The sequence below is a fragment of the Oreochromis aureus genome, linkage group 12, assembly GCF_013358895.1.
Source record: "Oreochromis aureus strain Israel breed Guangdong linkage group 12, ZZ_aureus, whole genome shotgun sequence".
NCBI lineage: Eukaryota > Metazoa > Chordata > Actinopteri > Cichliformes > Cichlidae > Oreochromis > Oreochromis aureus.
Genome location: NC_052953.1, coordinates 36,517,071 through 36,538,659, shown reverse-complemented (window position 1 = coordinate 36,538,659; position 21,589 = coordinate 36,517,071). Strand labels below are relative to the sequence as shown.

The following is a 21,589-nucleotide window of genomic DNA, read 5'->3' as shown; positions in this document are numbered from 1 at the left end:
CAAACCCAACAGTGAGATCTTAAGAGATCCACAGCCTACGGCTCTTCAATGGGGTGTCACAGGGTCCCCAGGAAAAAAAACTGTAAATGTAAAATAATAAAATAAATATTCTTCTGTAGCAATAACAAAGTATAACATAAATTATTCTGTAGCAATTACACAAGAATATCCAGTAATGTCCCTGCCTACAATTAAACACATTCACTTACCGAAAATCGGGGGCATCTGCTGTGGCAAATGGGTGCAAGCCTTTGACCACAAACTTAGTCACTGCTCGGTGACATTCGTCTATCCTGGCCTGAAAGGAGACGCTACCGGTAGACTGCAGCGAGAACTGCCAGCCAGACTCTGTCTCTCTCATCATGGTCACCTAAATGCACAGTAATGGCAGGTTTCGTAATAAGGCAGATCGCGCTAACATAATATGCACTGTTAGTTGATTATTTACCTGCCGTATTAACGGGAGAGGACGTGCAAACGTTACCGCTGCTGCTGGGTTGAGATTCACGAGTCCGGAGTGGAATTAAAAACACAACATTCATTTAAGGTCATCGTTTGGTTTGTGAGCAAATGCTTTTGCATATTCGTAGTGTTTAATCCCTTAAATGAAATATCTACTTTGCAAGTATTGCAAGTTGCCCTGTTGTCATCTGTTCTCGTAAAGTATAACCAAACTTTTGAGCGTTTGAGCCGCTTAGGCGCCCTGCCAGGGAAATGACGCTCCGCAACGTGGTGACGTCATTCGGGGCGACTGGAATCGATAAGGGAATCGTTTGAAAAATGGCAAACAATTCCAAGGAATTGAAACAGTGGGAACCGGTTCTCAACAAGAACCGGGTTTCGATACCCATTCCTAGTCCTGGGTTCCGCAGGCCCCAGTTCTGGATAAAAACATGATTAGGAAGTTCCACTGCCGGCATCATGACAAGCCTATTGGGTGGCCGAGGGCGGGGTGTGTACTGTCACGGTCCCTCAGTCCTCCCTGACTGATTTTTTGGGGTTTGTTTTCTACCTGTCTCTCTGGTTCAGCTTTCTCTCTCTCCTCTGTCTGTGTTTGTTTGTTGCTGTCTGTGTGCATGGGTGAGACTCAGTTCCCACCTTTGACCTGGCACACCTGTGGCAGTCACCCTTCTGATCCCAATGATCTTATTAGCAGCCACTACTTAAAGTAGTGGATGGCTGCCATTCTTTGCTGGATTGTTGAACTACACAGTTAAACGGTGGCTCTTTCTCCTCCATGCGTTTGTCCTGCGTTTGATTCCCTTAGAAACATCCCCTGTGTTTTTCTTACGCAGATTCCTGGATTCCCTTCCCTGGAGCCAAATCCTGACTTGAGAAAGGCTTTACAATATTACTGGGCCATAGTGGGCAGGGACATTCACATGCCTCTGCTGGTTGTACTGCCCAATGACTCGCCCAGCCTTTTTAATTAAACTATAGTCACTGTGGTTCACAACATATCACCATAAATATGGAGCCTTGGGGGGAAGTTTCATTACCCAGGGGTTGGTGGGTGGGGCTGCTGCAGTATTCACCCATTCACTGCTATGTGCATCTTAGACATTGGTACTCTTGGAGGTCGAGAAGTCCTGGATCTTTGTCTATGTGCCTCTGGCTTCGTCGGTGGGGGGTTATTGTTGCTTCCCACACTCTCTCACACACCACAAGAAGACTGTTGATTTGTGTATGTGTGCATTTTCATCGTTTTCTTTTCCAGGTACTGTGTGGCTTTTTTCTTTCTTTGTTTTTTTCTTACAGGTGCAGCAGTCGGTGATACATCGTGTTTTCCTATTTCTCTCAGTCCTTTTATTTTATTTCTCCCTGTTTTTTTCTGCCTGTCAGCTTAGACAGTTTTATACTACACATACACTGTAATAACTGATATAGAATAGAATAGAATAGAATAGAATAATCCTTTAATTGTCCCACAAGGGGAAATTTGGTTGTAACAGCAGCCAAAAAGACACATATACAAACAAACAAACAAACAGTACACAGGACACAGAACAGAAACATACACAATTTTTCTTACATATTTTTCTTACATATTTACATTAAGGACAATTAAGGACAATGTAAATATGTAATAACTATACAGAGAGTACTGTACAGTTATTACAGGGCTCTAGACTAACTTTTTGACATGGGCAGTTTTACATGTGCACTTTCTTTGGGGGGAAGTCCATACAGACAATATTCATTTCTAAATTATTAACTAACAAACTTGTGCTTAAATTGCTTTGTCAATATTGTGGAAGATGTTAAACTTAATCATCATCTCGGCTCCTCTGACGACCTGTTTACTGCTGCCTGCTGCTGAAAGGCAGTGGGGAGAGGGGACACTTGGGCAGTGCATTTATTGCAGCATATAATGTGTTTTCTGGATACACTGCTGCTTTTTCAGCATTCAAAGATTGATGGCACCGTATCAGAGCTGGCTATGAATTTCAGACGGATCAGGCCTTAACTTAACACAAAAGTTATCAATAGTTCTTTTCATCTTTTCTTATTACCCACAGCTACATCCACTTCTGTCGGGCCTAGGCTGCTCACTAGGGCTGGGTATCATCACTGATTTCTATAATCCATTCGATTCTGGTTCTCAAAGTCCTGATTCGATTCAATTTAGCCTCAGACAGTCAGAAATATTATAATTCTGATCATTTATCAGTACTGATACACATGAGACTTCATCAGAATTGTGAACATCACAGCAGATGCCTTTGTGTCAAAGTAACTGAGAATAAAACACAGAAAAACATGAAGGAGATTTTCCTGGTCTGGCATTTTATAGCAGATAACCTTAAAGATATTCTGCAATTTTGCATAATTTTAAGAAGTTTAAATTTCTTCAGTATTGAACAGCAGAAATTAGGCTTTCTTGTCCGAGGTCATTTAAGTGAAAAAAAGAAAAAGAAAAGAAAAAGACAGCGGCCGACAGCGCTGTAAACAACGGTAGACTGGTGGGTAATAAGCGAATGAATAATGCAGAAAACAGAGATTTGAGACGGGAAACTGTTCTTGATGTACAGAGAGGGAGAGAGAGAGAGAGAGAGGGAGCTGTGCATGAAGTGTGATTTTTATCGTGGTGGAAGCAAAACAGCAAAAGTCAGAGGGAATTCATGACGACATTGATCAAATGTGAAGCGTAGTTTGCTGCTTCTTTTGCTGCTGGCTCGGCGAATTTTGGTTGGAGACACAAAACCTGCAGCTCAGAATCAGCGCAAAAAGACGGAAACACAGCGCCGACCCGACGCATCAGAATCGCTGAGCTCCGACAGCGTGTCCGTGTTCGGACCGTGGGGTGAGAAAGCCGAGAAAGACAAAGCTGATTCTGATGCGTCGGGTCCGCTCTGTGTTTACGTCTTTGTGTGGAATCCGTTAATGAATTGATATCGCTTTATTCAAGCTACTCACCTCTCTCTATCCACCTGCACTTTCAACTGGACCACGGCCAATCAGAGAGGTCCCGCCCCTGACTATCTCTGATTGGTTTAGTCCACGATAGGGCATAATGTGTGTCTGTTGTTGACCACACGGAGAGTTGCAGAGATTTTTTTTTTTTTTTTTGTTACCCGAAAATATTTCGTCGCACCGGTGCGACCAAATATTTTTTTTTAGTCGCACCACTGAAAAATTTGGTCGCATTTGCAACCAAATTGGTCGCACTCTAGAGCCCTGTATTAAATTAAATATAAATAACTACAGATAAGAGGCAAACCAGGTTGTAGTGCAAATCGGTTGATTAACTTATTGCAGTTACAGCACAGATGTAAACATCTATGATTGTTGGGAGCAGCTCTGATTGTACAGTCTGACAGCTGCAGGGAGGAAGGACCTGCGGAAACGCTCCTTCATGCATTGAGGATGCAGCAGTCTGTCACTGAAGGAGCTCTGCAGTTCAGCAACATTTCCATGCATGGGGTGGGAGACTCTGTCCATCAGAGATGTTATTTTGGCCAGAGTCCTTCTGTCTCCCACCACCTGCACTGGGTCCAGGGTGCATCCCAGAACAGAGCTGGCCTTCCTGATGAGTTTATCCAACCTCTTCTTCTCAGCTGCCGATAAACCGCTGCTCCAACATACAACACTGTAAAAAATGACAGATGCCACCACAGAGTCATAGAAGGTCTTTAAAAGCGCTCCCTGTACTCCAAATGACCTCAGCCGCCTCAGCAGGTAGAGTCTGCTCTGACCCTTCCTGTAAAGAGCATCAGTGTTGTGGCTCCAGTCCAGTTTATTATTCAGGTGAACACCCAGGTACCTATAAGAGTCCACTATCTCAATGTCCACTCCCTGGATGTTCACCGGTGTCAGTGTGGTGGGTCTGCGTCTCCGGAAGTCCACCACCAACTCCTTGGTTTTCCCGGCATTGATCAGCAGGTGGTTCTGCTGACACCAGTCTACAAAGTCCAGAGTCCACTGTCTGTACTCCGAGTTGTCCTCACCTGTGATGAGGCCGACTATGGCAGAGTCGTCAGAAAACTTCTGCAGGTGGCAGCGTGGGGAGTTGATGGAGAAGTCTGCAGTGTAGAGGGTGAAGAGGAACGGTGCCAGCACAGTTCCCTGTGGGGCCCCCGTACTGCAGACCAGCGTGTCAGAGACACAGCCCTGTGACCTCACATACTGTGGACGTTCTGTGAGGTAGTCCAGTATCCACTGGGACATGTGGTGGTCCACTCCCGATAGCTCCAGCTTGTCTCTCAGAAGTCGTGGCTGGATGGTGTTGAAAGCACTGGAGAAATCAAAGAACATGATCCTCACAGTGCTTCCAGGCTTCTCCAGGTGAGTCAGAGCTCGGTGCAGGAGGTAGATGATGGCGTCCTCCACCCCAATGCCAGGCTGGTAAGCAAACTGCAGCGGATCCAATGAAGACCTCACCAGGGGGCGCAGATGGTTCAGAACCAACCTCTTGAGGGTCTTCATCAGATGGGATGTCAGGGCTACCGGCCTGTAGCTGCTGAGGTCCTTGGGATGGGAGGTCTTTGGTACCGGTACCACACAGCAGGTCTTCCACAGCTGTGGTACTTTCCCCAGTGACAGGCTCAGCTTGAACAGATAACCTAGGATGCCACACAGTTCATCTGCGCAGCATCTCAGGAGCCTGGAGCTGATGCCATCTGGACCTGCAGCCTTCCGCACCTTGATCTTGCGAAGCTCATTCCTCACTTGAAGTGCTGAGATAGAAAGAGTGGATTTTGGGGGAGGGGTGTGTATGTTGGAGTCCACAGAAGCCGGGGGAGGGTGTAATGACTGGGAGCTGGAAGGTGTGAAGCTGAGAGGTGTGAAGTCCTGAGATGAAGGACAGGCAGTCCCTGAAGATGAAGGAGATTGCAGCAGGGGGGACGATGCTGTGGGAGGGGTGGGTGTTTGATCAAACCCTATTAAAATATTTATTTAGGTCATTCACCCACCCCAAGTCTCCTGCAGCCTGGGGGGTTGGTTTTTGTCCTGAGATTGTCTTCAGGCTGTTCCAAACCCCTCTGATGTTGTCCTGTTGCAGCTGCTCTTCCATCTTCCTCCTGTAGTTTTCCGTTCCTTGCCTTATCTTCCATTTCAGCTTCTTCTGGACAACTCTCAGCTCCTGTTTGTCTCCAGATCTAAAGACTCTCTTCTTCTCCTATATAATACTAAAAATACTTTTTCACTACACTGCTTTTAGCTGCAGACTGTTGGTGGGCTATGTGCTGCATGGCTTTCCTGTGATATTCTGCCACATAATGCAAAGCCCAAATCTTTTACTTAAATATACTTCAGTAAATAGAAACAAACAAATACAAACGTGTCAGATTGTTGTAAATTCATTTATAATGTAAATCCTTAGAAGAAAGAAAGGGAAACAATGTACAGGGTGGGCCATTTATATGGATACACTGTAATAACATGGGAATGGTTGGTGATATTAAAGTCCTGTTTGTGGCACATTAGTATATGTGAGGGGGCAAACTCCTCAAGATGGGTGGTGACCATGGTGGACATTTAGAAGTCGGCCATCTTGGATACAACTTCTGTTTTTTCAATAGGAAGAGGGCCATGTGACACATCAAACTTATTGGTAATGTCACAAGAAAAACAATGGTGTGCTTGGTTTCAACGTAACTTTATTCTTTCATGAGTTATTTACAAGTTTCTGACCACATATAAAATGTGTTCAATGTGCTGCCCATTGTGTTGGATTGTCAATGCAACCCTCTTCTCCCACTCTTCACACACTGATAGCAACACCGCAGGAGAAATGCCAGCACAGGCATCCAGTATCCGTAGTTTCAGGTGCTGCACATCTCGTATCTTCACACCATAGACAATTGCCTTCAGATGACCCCAAAGATAAAAGTCTAAGGGGGTCAGATCGGGAGACCTTGGGGGCCATTCAACTGGCCCATGACGACCAATCCACTTCCCAGGAAACTGTTCATCTAGGAATGCTGGGACCTGGCACCCATAATGTGGTGGTGCACCATCTTGCTGGAAAAACTCAGGGAACGTGCCAGCTTCAGTGCATAAAGAGGGAAACGCATCATCATGTAGCAACTTCAAATATCCAGTGGCCTTGAGGTTTCCATTGATGAAGAATGGACCCACTCTCGTTGTACCCCATATACCACACCAAACCATCACTTTTGTTGTTCCAACAGTCTTGGAGGGATCCATCCAATGTGGGTTAGTTTCAGACCAATAGCGGTGGTTTTCTTTGTTAACTTCACCATTCACATAAAAGTTTGCCTCATCACTGAACAAAATCTTCTGCGTGAACTGAGGGTCCTGTTCCAATTTTTGTTTTGCCCATTCTGCAAATTCTGTGCGCCGATCTGGGTCATCCTCGTTGAGATGCTGCAGTAGCTGGAGTTTGTAAGGGTGCCATTTGTGAGTAGCTAATATCCGCCGAAGGATGTTCGACTAATGCCACTCTCCAGTGACATGCGGCGAGTGCTACGCTGTGGGCTCTTGCTGAATGAAGCTAGGACAGCCACTGATGTTTCTTCATTAGTGACAGTTTTCTTGCGTCCACATTTTGGCAAATCCAACACTGAACCAGTTTCACGAAACTTAGCAAGCAGTTAGCTGACTGTAGCATGGGAGATGGGTGGTCTCGTAGGGTGTCTTGCATTGAAATCTGCTGCAATGACCCGGTTACTGCGTTCACCAGATATCAACACAATTTCGATCCGCTCCTCACGTGTTAACCTCTTCGACATGTCAATGGCTGTGAACAAAGAGAAACTTGTAAATAACTCATGAAATAATAAAGTTACGTTGAAACCAAGCACACCATTGTTTTTCTTGTGACATTACCAATAAGTTTGATGTGTCACATGGCCCTCTTCCTATTGAAAAAACAAAAGTTGTATCCAAGATGGCCGACTTCTAAATGGCCACCATGGTCACCACCATCTTGAGGAGTTTGCCCCTCACATATACTAATGTGCCACAAACAGGACTTTAATATCACCAACCATTCCCATTTTATTACGGTGTATCCATATAAATGGCCCACCCTGTATAAAATATGAAATGTTTGTTCTTTATGTGAGGAACCAAAAAGGATATATTTATAGATAACATTTTTATTATAAGAACTATTGTGTCAAATCATTTTTGTGTTAAAATGAAATCACTCTAATATCATACTGATTTTTGGACAGGTGATTAGAGGAGCCTGTTTTTATGAGTATGTATATTAATGTAAATATTGTATAAGAGCAGGGACAGGTAATATATTGGCTTTTTTTGTTTGTTTTTTCCTACAGAGGAACCCATGATTGCCAGCTGCCTGTCCAGGCAGCTGGCTCTCCCCATGTCTCCCAGCAGCCATCCTGCTGCAGCCATGGCCGTCCAGACAGCCGCTCTGGAACAGCTGAGAGAGAAACTGGACAGTGGTGAGCCGCCACAAAAGAAGACGATGATAGAGCAGCAGAGGATCATGCAGCATGCCCTGCAGCAAAACCTGCTGGCAATGGCCTCCCAGCTACCCCTCAACATCAAACTTAACAACAGAGGTAAAGACAGTAAGGTTTGAGTGCATGCTCTTTGGTTGGGGTTGTATGTGAATCTTTGTCATTTCTTCATTTCATTTTCCAGTTCAAACTAGTTTAAGTAAAGTCTTTAATTTCACAATGTAAACTTCTAAATTTCCAAAACAGTGTTGAGGGCATGACCTCTGTATACTCAGTAGCCCTGACACAGCCGTCTCTTTGCATGGCTTTGGCAATGAAACTTCTGAGGACATTAAAAAGGGTCAATTAACAGAAAGTCTTCAGATGCTCATGGATATGATACTATCTAATGTAATCTGGTGTCCACTGAAGCTTCTGCTAGAACCTAAATGGACAAAGAAATAGATTTTCCTATAGCTTAGCACTGTTGCAGCCTGTGTTCCTTTTATTGTTGCAAAGAAATCCTACAATTAGATGTTTTAGTTGTTTAGGCCGTTTCTTACCATTCACACTAATTTTGTCTACTAAGAAGGTTTTTCTTCTATAGTCTTGTTCATGCTGTTTCCCTTAACGAAGTTAGATGTGCTGTTTAAGCTCCTACTTCATCATCTGTTCAGTGCTTCATGATCACATTTAAATGTGTCATTTTACAAAATCCTGATACAGTCTGAAGTATTTTAGTAATAAAGTGTTTAACATGGAGCAGGGTTGTACTCAGATGGTGTTGCTGTTAAAGGTGTTTTGTGGCACTAGGAGGTGAAGTAGCCCCAAACAAACACATTTATTAACATTTGTCAGGAATTATTGAGTTCAGCTGTTTTAGAACATTTCTGAACCTTGGACATAGAGACACGTAAGAGGTGGTTAGCATGAATTAACATTTCACAGAACAGATGTTCATTCACATGTGAATTTAACTATTATTACTAATACAGTATGGTCTGGGACTAAATATGTTCACTTTATGTCTGTATAAACACATTTAAGGCTGATTTGAGTGTAAATCTGAGCCTGACTCAAAAATGTGTCACAAACAGCAAACAGTCAGTAACATACAGAGAATTCATCATGTAACATGTCATTAAAGACTCATCAGACTCAGAGATGTTTTTTTCATGCTGATCATGACTGAGTGCGCCCTTCTGCCGGGGCTTTGGCTGCAGCCAGCACAGCTCATGAAAATCCATAAGTCACATATGACTTAATGATAGCGGTTAAAGGAAGAATGAGAGGCCCAGCTACTCAAGTGTGATATCATTTCTGTGTGCACCAGTGCCTCGCACATATTAGTCATAATAGCTGCCTTGAATTTGATAGGTGATGGAAGAATGAGGTTAATTCCCACACTGGCCATCTGGCTCTGTCAAAAACAAACCCTGTTATTTAAGATTACACTGAAAAACTATTATTATTGTCTCTTAAATGGATAAATGTGTGTTTACAGATGTTTTAGTGCAGCAGCCACCAGCTGAGATCACTGTGTGCACGGCTTGTCCGTTCTCTTAGGATGATTTTGTTCAGTTAAAAGTTTATTTTATTTGCTTTCATGTTTTGTTTTAGAGTACTATTGACACGCTACGCTTTCTTTCTGCTGGTTTCCATTCTGAAATGGCAAAAGTTAACGACATTTCTGTCATTTAAGAACCTGGCCAAGTTTTCCGACTGTGTGTTGTGATAGGATTCATCCATAATTGACATGCAGAAATAGCTGTGCCATCTTTTGACAGTTCTTTCTCCCCAGAACTCTTTAATAAAGCTCTCCTTATCCTGTCACTCTCTGAATTATCACCAATACTCTTCTTGCTTCTTCTGTTCCTTTTCTAAATGCTCATATTGAGTTTTTTTCTCTCTCCTTCTGTGCCCCTTCTCTTGACAGATGATAGACAAGAGACTGCATTGAACCTGTCTACCAACGGCATTAGCAGCATCAACATGTCAATAGAAATAAATGGAGTTGTCTACACAGGTAAATAGAGGGGCCGTTTGCTGATGTAATTGCAGGCAGGAAATTCAATAAGTTATAGGAGCACCCTGGTGCTTAGTCCTCTACACAATTTGATGTCTTTGCTATAAAATCCATCGTAATGAAGTGGCAGTCCAATAGTGTTAAAAAAGTTAAATATCTCAAAATTGGGCCTGTGAATTTGAAGGTTTATTTTCTGTGTGTGTGTGTGTGTGTGTGTGTGTGTGTGTGTGTGTGTGTGTGTGTGTGGATACAAGTAGCTTGTGCCTTGTAGTAATTACTGCATCTGTCCTTTAACATAGCCCATTCATATCATCATGCTATCATCTCTAAGCTCTCTCTGAAGTTCAGAACAGGTCTCTCTTCTCAAGCATCTCCACAGAGCTTCCAGCTGCTATTCTCAGATCACTCTGTAGAAGGCACTCACCCACTGGACCTCAAACTTGTACAAAGACTATGTATGTTTCAAACTGGCCTCTACCTTATCTGAAGGATCATAGCTGGTGATGGGTCCCTGCTAACTGGTAATTTGCAATTACCAGTAGATTTCAGTGTCCACAGTGTCTTCGAATGAGGAGCACAAATTTGCCATTTTTTCAGCACTGAACAGGTTGAATGTGTCACTGCAGTCTCACTCTGCTAAATCTTGTTCAATTCAGTTTTATTTATACAGCGCCAAATCACAACAACAGTCATCTCAAGGCGCTTTATATTGTAAGGTAGACCCTATAATGATAGATACAGAAAAAACCCAACAATCATATGACCCCTATGAGCAAGCACTTTGGTGACAGTGGGAAGGAAAAACTCCCTTTTAACAGGAAGAAACCTCCGGCAGAACCAGGCTCAGGGAGGGGCGGGGCCATCTGCTGCGACTGGTTGGAGTGAGAGAAGGAAAACAGGATAAAGACATGCTGTGGAAGAGAGACAGAGATTAATAACAGATATGATTCAGCAGAGAGGTCTATTAACACATAGTACTCTTGCTGCAGCATTTTGGATTAACTGAAGGCTTTTCAGGGAGTTTTTAGGACTTCCTGATAATAATGAATTACAGTAGTCCAGCCTGGAAGTAATAAATGCATGAACTAGTTTTTCAGCATCACTCTGAGACAGGATAAAGGGATTGTTGGCTCAGTAGAGCTCTGACTGTTTGTCAGCCTGGCTACAGTGCTGAAGAGAAACCTGGGGTTGTTCTTATTTTCTTCAATCAGTGACGAATAGTAAGATGTTCTGGCTTTGCGGAGGGCTTTCTTATGAAGCAGCAAACTATTTCTCCAGGCTAAATGATGATCCTCTAAATTTGTGACACGCCATTTCCTCTCCAGCTTACGAGTTATCTGCTTTAGGCTACGTGTTTGAGAATTATACCACGGAGTCAGGTACTTCTGATTTGAGGCCTTAGTTTTCACAGGAGCTACAGTATCCAGAGTCGTACGTAGTGAGGAGGTCAAATTATTAACCAGATAATCGACCTCTGTTGGAGTAGCGTTCAGATAGCTGCTCTGCTCTATGTTGGTACAGGGCATTGAAGATGATAACAGTGGGTGGATTATATTCTTAAACTTAGTTACAGCACTTTCAGAAAGACATCTACTGTGATAAAGTCTACTCTCCACTGCTGTGTAATCAATTCCCAATTCCCATAATTCATCCACTTTAGTTGTCATCCATGATTTTCCAAACATTTTAGTGTTACTTAGCTAGCTGGGTATTCCTTATTTTACAAAAAAATACTAGATTGTTGATCTGGCCACTTTTTAAGTTTCAGTTTTTTTGGTTTTTCAACATTTTTCCTCATGAACCTCCTTCATTCGACTTCATATTGAGTGCTCCATTGAACAGCTACCAAATGTATGTTAGGGTCTTTAGTCTGGTTAATTTGTCGGGGTTAATAAGTGAACATGCCACACATGCCCATTAAAAACAGTTTTTGCATTCATACTCTATAATACTATTGCTGTAAGTGTGTCTTATGTCAGATTATTCCTTTTGCTTGTTAAAACAAACAAACAAAACTATGTTTTTTGTCAGCCTATGAATTTCATTTCCCTGGTCAGATCCAAGACCCATTTTATCTTTTCTGATATTACCTCTGAGGGATACCAAAATAAATCCTTTTGTGGTCCTAAGCATCTGAAACAAACACACTCTGAAATCTGATGTTAGGACAGCGCGGAGTTCAAGGCTAACTTAGGCTTGATGTTTCTCCACAGGCATCCTGTTTGCTCGGCAGTCGCCCATAGCAGGGATGGCAGGACACCATGGGAAACATCATGGCTGTCAGACTCAGGGAAAAAACAGCCCTACAAAGTTCCAGCCCTCCTCATCCTCCTCATCCTCTGCTTCTTCTCTCCATGGACACCGAAACACCTCCCCCTGACCCTCCACTTATTCTCACCTCCCCCTCCAGTCCCAGTAAGAAGAACCATTTTACTAAATCATCAGATTAACTGCAGTTTATTTCAGTTGTGGTTTACTCGACATCCACATGATTCTACACAGGTGAGCAAACTGCTGATTAAAAAGCAACTGTTGCATATAGACATCTACCTGCCCCCCTTTCCCCACTCCGCAGGGTTAATTCAATTTTCAATTCAATTTAATTTCAATTCAATTTTATTTATATAGCGCCAAATCACAACAGAAGTCACCTCGAGGCGCTTTATATTGTACAGTAGATCGCACAATAATACATACAGAGAAAAACCCAACAATCATATGACCCCTTATGAGCAAGCACTTTGGTGACAGTGGGAAGGAAAAACTCCCTTTTAACAGGAAGAAACCTCCGGCAGAACCAGGCTCAGGGAGGGGCGGGGCCATCTGCTGCGACCGGTTGGGGTGAGAGAAGGAAGACAGGATAAAGACATGCTGTGGAAGAGAGACAGAGATTAATAACAGATATGATTCGATGCAGAGAGGTCTATTAACACATAGTGAGTGAGAAAGGTGACTGGAAAGGAAAAACTCAATGCATCATGGGAATCCCCGGCAGCCTACGTCTATTGCAGCATAACTAAGGGAGGATTCAGGGTCACCTGGTCCAGCCCTAACTATATGCTTTAGCAAAAAGAAAAGTTTGAAGCCTAATCTTAAAAGTAGAGATAGTGTCTGTCTCCCGAATCCAAACTGGAAGCTGGTTCCACAGAAGAGGGGCCTGAAAACTGAAGGCTCTGCCTCCCATTCTACTTTTAAATACTCTAGGAACAACAAGTAAGCCTGCAATGCGAGAGCAAAGTGCTCTAATAGGGTGATATGGTACTACAAGGTCATTAAGATAAGATGGGGCCTGATTATTTAAGACCTTGTATGTGAGGAGCAGGATTTTGAATTCTGGATTTAACAGGAAGCCAATGAAGGGAAGCCAAAACAGGAGAAATCTGCTCTCTCTTTCTAGTCCCTGTCAGGACTCTTGCTGCAGCATTTTGGATCAGCTGAAGGCTTTTCAGTGAGTTTTTAGGACTTCCTGATAATAATGAATTACAGTAGTCCAGCCTGGAAGTAATGAATGCATGAACTAGTTTTCAGCATCACTCTGAGACAGGATATTTCTAACTTTAGAGATGTTGCACAAATGGAAGAAAGCAGTCTTACATATTTGTTTAATATGTGCATTGAAGGACATGTCCTGGTCAAAAATGACTCCAAGGTTCCTCACAGTGTTACTGGAGGCCAAGGTAATGCCATCCAGAGTAAGAATCTGCTTAGATACCATATTTCTAAGATTTTCAGGGCCGAGTACAATAACCTCAGTTTGATCTGAATTAAGAAGCAGAAAGTTAGCGGCCATCCAGGTCTTTATGTCTTTAAGACATTCCTGCAGTTTAACTAATTGGTGTGTGTTACCTGGCTTCATGGATAGATAGAGCTGCGTGTCATCTGCATAGCAGTGAAAATTTATGCTATGTCTTCTAATGATGCTGCCTAAGGGAAGCATGTATAATGTAAACAGAATTGGTCCTAGCACTGAACCCTGTGGAACTCCATAATTGACCTTAGTGTGTGAAGAGGACTCTCCATTTACATGTACAAATTGGAGTCTATTAGATAGATATGATACAAACCACTGCAGCGCAGTACCTGTAATACCTACAGCATGTTCTAATCGCTCTAATAGGATATTATGGTCAACAGTATCAAACGCAGCACTGAGGTCTAGCAGGACAAGCACAGAGATGAGTCCACTGTCAGAGGCCATAAGAAGATCATTTGTAACCTTCACTAAAGCTGTTTCTGTGCTGTGATGAGCTCTGAAACCTGACTGAAACTCTTCAAATAAGCCATTCCTCTGCAGATGATCTGTTAGCTGTTTGACAACTACTCTTTCAAGGATGTTTGATATGAAAGGAAGGTTGGAGATTGGCCTATAATTAGCTAAGACAGCTGGGTCTAGAGATGCTTTTAAGTAAAGGTTTAACTACAGCCAGCTTGAAGGCCTGTGGTACATAGCCGATTATTAGAGATAGGTTGATCATATTTAAGATTGAAGCATTAATTAATGGCAGGACTTCTTTGAGCAGTTTTGTAGGAATGGGGTCTAAAAGACACGTTGATGGTTTGGAGGAAGTAATTATTGAAGTTAACTCAGAAAGATCAATTGGAGAAAAAGAGTCTAACTTAACATCAATGGTACTAAAAGTAGCTGTAGATAATATTACATCTGTGGGATGATTATTGGTAATTTTTCTCTAATGATAAAAATTTTATTTGTGAAGAAGTTCATGAAGTCATTACTAGTTAACGTTAAAGGGATTGTTGGCTCAGTAGAGCTGTGACTGTTTGTCAGCCTGGCTACAGTGCTGAAGAGAAACCTGGGGTTGTTCTTATTTTCTTCAATCAGTGACGAATAGTAAGATGTTCTGGCTTTGCGGAGGGCTTTCTTATAAAGCAGCAAACTATTTCACCAGGCTAAATGATGATCCTCTAAATTTGTGACACACCATTTCCTCTCCAGCTTACGAGTTATCTGCTTTAGGCTACGTGTTTGAGAATTATACCACGGAGTCAGGTACTTCTGATTTGAGACCTTAGTTTTCACAGGAGCTACAGTATCCAGAGTCGCATGTAGTGAGGAGGTAAAATTATTAACAAGATAATCGACCTCTGTTGGAGTAGCGTTCAGATAGCTGCTCTGCTCTATGTTGGTACAGGGCATTGAAGATGATAACAGTGGGTGGATTATATTCTTAAACTTAGTTACAGCACTTTCAGAAAGACATCTACTGTGATAAAGTCTACTCTCCACTGCTGTGTAATCAATTATTGTAAATGTAAATGTTATCAGGAAATGATCAGACAGCAGAGGGTTTTCAGGAAACACTGTTAAATGTTCAGTTTCTATGCCATATGTTAAAACAAGATCTAGAGTGTGACTAAAGTGGTGGGTGGGTTCTTTTACATTCATTTTTAGCATCTACATGGATGTTAAAATCACCCACAATAATTATTTTATCTGAGCTGAGCACTAAATCAGATAAAAAGTCTGAGAAATCAGAGAGAAACTCTGTGTAAGGCCCAGGTGGACGATAGATGATAACAAGTAAGACTGGTTTCTGAGTTTTACAGCTGGGGTGGACGAGGCTAAGCATCAGGCTTTCAAATGAATTAAAAGTCTGTCTTGGTCTTTCGTTAATTAATAGGCTGGTGTGAAAAATTGCTGCCACACCGCCCCCTCGGCCTGTGCTTCGAGGTTTCTGGTAGTTAGAATGACTCGGGGGTGTTGATTCATTTAAACTAACATAATCATCCTGCTGCAACCAGGTTTCTGTAAGGCAGAGTAAATCAATTTGTTGATCAATTATTAAGTCATGTACTAACAGAGACTTGGAGGAGAGAGACCTAATATTTAATAATCCACATTTCACTGTTTTACTCTTTGGTTCAGATGTGGATACTGTATTGTTCTTTCTTTGTGATTTTTATATGTTTAAGTTGTTTGTTGCTGGTTTTAGTTTTTTTTGTTGTCTGTTTGGGAGCTGACACAGTCTCAATGGAGATGGGTTTTGGGGGTAGCAGGAGGAGAGAAGCTGCAGAGAGGCGTGTAAGACTGCAACTCTGCTTCCTGGTCCCAACTCTGGATAGTCATATTTTGGGGGTTTAATAAATTGGTCCATATTTCTAGAAATGAGAGCTGCTCCATCCAAAGTGGGATGGATGCCGTCTCTCCTAACAAGACCAGGTTTCCTCCAGAAGGTTTGCCAATTATCTATGAAGCCCACATCATTTCTGGGACACCACTCAGACAGCCAGCAATTTAAGGAGAACATGCGGCTAAACATGTCACTCCTGGTCTGATTGGGAGGGACCAGAGAAAACTACAGAGTCCGACATTGTTTTGGCAAAGTTACACACCGATTCAATATTGATTTTAGTGACCTCCGATTGGCGTAACCGGGTGTCATTACTGCCGATGTGAATTATGATCTTACTGTATTTACGTTTACCCTTAGCCAGCAGTTTTAAATTTCCTTCAATGTCGCCTGCTCTGGCCCCTGGAAGACAATTGACTATGGTTGCCGGTGTCTCTAGCTTCACATGTCTGAGAACAGAATCACCAATTACCAGAGTTTGACCCCGGCGGTGTGTCGCCGAGTGGGGAAAAACAGTTAGACACATGAACAGGTTGGTGGTGTACCTGGGGCTTCTGTTTAGGTCTATGCTTCCTCCTCACCGTCACCCAGCCGCCCTCTTTCCCCAGCTGCTTGGGGTCTGCCGGGGAACAGCTAGCAGGGCCTACGCTATCTTCGGCTGCACCAGCTACAGGGGCCTGGCTAGCTACGGGTGAATGAAGGGTGCGAAGCCGAGTCTCCAATTCAGTAATCCTGGCCTCCAGAGCTGCAAATATGCTACATTTGTTACAGGTATCATTACTGCTAAAGGAGGCCGAGGAGTAGCTAAACATCTGGCACAATGAGCAGGAAAGTGCAGGAGGGACAGGTGAAGTAGCCATGGTGCTAACGAGTCGGCTACGAGCTAAGCTAAGCTAGCGAAACAGGAAAGAGAGAGTGAGTGAATACTTTGGCTATAAATTAGGTAGTGAGTACACAGAAAGGGTGCTTCAGATGAAGCACGTGAAGATTATACTATAAAAAAAGGAATGTATCTAGAAGATTTTAATTAAATTGCTAAGCAGAAAAGCTACTCAGAAACACCACTGTGTTTGAGCAGGAACAGGAAGTGATACTCTACCACAAAGCAAGCGAACACCAAGTGACAGGTTACTTTTAACCTGTGTGACAAAACATTGTTCATGTCCTCAAACACATCTAGTTAGTGTGGAAAAGTTCAGAAGTGGTCACTCATCAACTCAAGATACCACCACAGTGAGCCAAACAAAGACCCCCGCGCTGAAATGATGTGACAGCTGAAACCATGGTTTTGATTTTTGTAAGCTTTGTGACAAACCTCAGAAACTGACTGTTTACAGTGGATACATGAGGGACTGATCCAAGAACAAAAAGCACATCAGAGGTGAAAACCATCCGAGGTGCAATGGTTCATTACATAAACAGATACACAAAGACTGGCGCAGGTGTTCGTTCACACACTAGGAGTTAAAGCAATGTGTAGATTTCTTTAAGTTTACTTTCCTCTCTTGTGCATGGCTCTGTCCACCTGCTCCCGTTAACAGTCCTATAATCACAGCGTGTCTCAAAGCCATGTTGTTCACTAACACAAATATTATCAACTACACAACTTAATTAATTTGAATAATTCGTTTGTTAGGTTTCCCCAAACCAGCTAGTACCAAACTACCAGTAGCCTGAGTTTGCTGTATTGCCCTTAGTGTATAATAATATGATAGTTGCCTAAGGTGTGTACTATGTAAGTTTAATAACCACTCCAATACATATTAAAGCTGCATCTTGACACTAGAGAGATCCTCAAATCTGGGGGAAATCCCACTGTAGCTTTTCAAGTGCAAAGAGCTGCTGTTCAGTGTGTTTGTGTCTTCACCATATTCAGAACATGTCTCCATCATGGGATTAATCGTTTGTTTAAAAAATATGTAAACATAATTAGAAAGCAGGCTTGTTTTAAAAAAGAGTTTTATGTCCTCTCTGCTTTCAGGGTGTTCAACATTTGACACAGCTTAGATTAAAGTAATGAAAGTGTTGTTCTGAGGGCAGATATTGCACTTTATGTTGAGTGTGATATTTACCCTGAGTAACCACAACCATACATGTAAAGTCTGTGCTGAGGTTGATGTGTGACTGCAGAGTTCAGTAGATATACTGTAGATGCACAGATGGTGTGATGCTGTCGGGCTGACTGAATGTGGAAAGTCCTCAGAGGAATTCTTGAGAAACGACTGTGACAAGAAAGAGCAGCAGTTCAGTTTGCAGGCAGTAGGTGAACAGGAGGGATACACAGGTATGTAGTAACATAGACCGGTCATGAGTCAAACATGGTTTTATTTTGGGTTTGTTTTTTAAAATAATGCTATGGTGTCTAACATCAGAGAACATCTGTTTGTTCTTCTTGGGTTCATAAAGACCTTCTTTCTTCATCGTGAAAGGGAGTGGACGCCACGTTAAGTTAAATTTGTTTCTAGTACACCTGTTAAAGCGCATGTATGTTTGATCCTGTATCATCACTCTGCTTCTTTTGAATCTTCTTGAATGCTCGTTGGCAATACCTCACCAAACCACCTACATATAGATAGGATTAATACCAAATATACCTCATATATTTACTGTTTTAGTTCAGTGGATCACTGGATTTTTTTCACATTTTATATGATTATACAAGAAACACACATCTACCTCATTTATTATACAATGTGCCAACAATCATGTCTACATGGCAGAGTTTCAACTTTCATATCCATGTATTTATGAACCAGCAAGTTTACAGTGCTTTTTTACGTTATACAAAAAGAATCTACATGAAAATGAACATAAAGAAGAAATGATGGTGGTACAAGTGTAAAAGGGTTTTTTTAGATAGAAATATGTGTTCATGTGATACTTTTTGTGACTGATTGTAAGAAACTGAACTGCAGAAATGAATTTGGGATCTTGCATCTTTCTCAAAATGACCCAGGAGGTACACAGCTTTACATTTATCATTATAGCAGGGGAAATTGTTATAATTTAACCTAAGCAACCATGAAATTGTCTACTGCACTGTTGAGAAACACTAAAGACATCATGAAATGGTATAATTACTTAAACTCCACAGCACTCTCATAAAATGTTTTTGTTGTTTATCTTAGATTCACTCAGTTATCATTTACGATGCATTCGCTTCAAAAACGATCAGAGAACATTTGAGTTACTCTGAGGCTCCGAGCAAAAACAAACAGTTTGGAGTATGTACGTCATTTATTTCTATGTACAGACCAGGCTGGGTGATGCTACAGATTTGGTGCCATTTCAGTAACGTCCCACAGACAACAGAAATATTTTGAACAAACACATGAACAAAATGCACAATGATGAAGAACATTTTTGTGTTTGTTGTTTTTTGCCTGTCCTCATTAATCATCACAGCAGTAACATTATTCTTTTTGAGTACATCACATCACATACTGTTTGCTTATACTGAGCTAACATTCCCAGATATGCACTTCAGTCCCATCACATTTAGGAATATTCCCCTCAGATTCCTCCACATTCATTTCAAAGCGACATGTAAGCATGTAACCGAGTTGTGTCTATATTTCAGATTTAATAATGGCAAAAATGGCAAAGACACAAAAGCAGAAAAATGTGACTCACTGGAAGGTAATGGAATGTTGCAATCAATACTTTGTATTAAATCAAAAGTATAATATCACTGTATGTTTAATTGTGCGTCCTGAATCAAAAATATCATTTGTTTTCCACCTTAACAAGTCTAAGAACATTCGCTGCTACCTGCTGTCGTTTAACTGTTGTAATTAAACAAATCGCAGCCACGGACACGTGACGCTCCAGGACCAGTTAAACTGTCTCTTCCTTAGCATCCTGTAGGATGATGCCCATTACATAATTTAATTCAGTTTTATTTACATCCAACACAACAACAATGGCCTCGAGGTGCTTCAGCAGCTCAGATAACTGTGTGGCTGAAACATTTCACACTCACTTGATTTTGAGCTCATCGAGAGCAGAGAACCAAAGAGAAAGCGACACCTCTGCATGCAGAAAAAATGTAACCAAATAACATGTATTGTATTTGATCTATGATATGCTCTGCTTGTAGTTTTTAGACAATGACTGCGTTATGAGTTGTGTATAAAGCTGTAAATGTTTCCCGTTTCCCTTTGTTTGAATACTTCCAGTGGATTATGGAACACTGGCTTGTGGTGCTCAGGGGTAAAAATGTATCAAAAAGAGTTGTGATGGATTTTCTGGGTTTACCATTTGAGTTGTGGTGCATTTAGAAATAAAAATATGCGTTTAACGTAACCTTTCTATTGTTCTCTACAATCTGTTCTGTACAAATGTTTGTGTTACCAAATGCATTTATATACACACAATACTCCACAATCAGTATCTTGGGTTTTGAAAGTTTTGCAGATTAAATGAACTTGACAAACTTGAGTTGTGATTGCATCCTGAAAACACTCTCATTATTACTTTTTTATTATTTCTTGTTCTAGTGCAAAAAAACCAGTGAAAACATTTGTTTCAGAAACAGAAAACTGCAACGTCCTTTTCAGCAAATGCTTGCAGTTTGTGGAGTGCAGCATTAAGCAGGTAAAATGCTGTAAAGATTGGTTAATTAAGACTGAGAATCCTGATGTAATTAGGGGCAGCAAAGATTAGCGGTTGTCAATGGTGCAGCTAGGATTTGCAGTAATAGGTTTATTATTGGGGCTTGCTGAATGTTACTTTATACTTCTGAATAAACAAAAACAAATTAGGAGCAGTCATCCAATAAAGGGTTATCTTGTCAAGGGCTGACAGAAATCCATGCCCCTATAACACAGTGTTAATTTTATGCACCACTGACAAACACAATGGTAATCAATAACAACACTATAAAATAAGGTGAAGCATCACTCTGAGCTGAAGGTGCTGGATGGATCTGTGAACAGAAAAAACCGTTCTGGCAGTATTTTCGGCGTTCCTCCTGTGCACGGTGTTACACAGCAGGAAAGAGCTCGTCTCTGCTACTGAAGGACGAGCATGTGAATAAAGGGCAAACTGCACCCACATAAGCTGCTGCCAAGCATTCTTTGTAACATCTGTAAAGACAACATGCTAACACAAAGGTAGACACATTAAAGCCAAGCAGCCAGGTCTTCTGATCTTCAGGAGTAACAAACGTAGTGATGATAGTTTCATCTCCATTTCTACATGTTTCTATGGTACAGTATATTGTAAGGTAAAAATCCTACAGTCATACAGAGAAGACCCCAACAATCAAATGACTCCCTTCGAGCAAGAACTTGGCTTAACTAATGATTAAATACAGAGTGGTGTATAAGCACACGGTCAAGGGGTGAGACAAGCATGTTGTAGGGTGACTAAGGGAGGATTCAGGGTCACCTGATCACGCCCTAACTATAAACTTTGAACTATAGACGCAGTCTAAGAGTGAAGAGCTCTATTGGGGTCATACGGTACTAAAAGGTCTTTAAAGATAACATGAAACACTACATGTATAAAGGCTCATTTACATCATGGAGCCCTGCTCTCAAAAGCTTACATTGTTTAACACAGTCTGTAAAGCTGGATTTAAGAAATCAGTGCTTTTG

The 21,589-nt window shown here is 41.8% G+C and overlaps 1 protein-coding gene across 1 annotated transcript in view; it reads left to right on the top strand.

Moving 5' to 3' along the window:
- The window catches only part of arid3c (AT rich interactive domain 3C (BRIGHT-like)), a 62,021-nt gene extending 49,725 nt beyond the window's left edge, over positions 1 to 12,296 (top strand). Inside the window, exons 6-8 of the mRNA XM_031740055.2 lie at positions 7,749 to 7,997; positions 9,811 to 9,900; positions 12,114 to 12,296. Coding sequence (XP_031595915.1) covers positions 7,749 to 7,997; positions 9,811 to 9,900; positions 12,114 to 12,280 — 506 coding nt within the window. The 3' untranslated portion in view covers positions 12,281 to 12,296. The remainder of the gene's footprint in view (positions 1 to 7,748; positions 7,998 to 9,810; positions 9,901 to 12,113) is intronic.
- Positions 12,297 to 21,589: the final 9,293 nt, after the last annotated feature.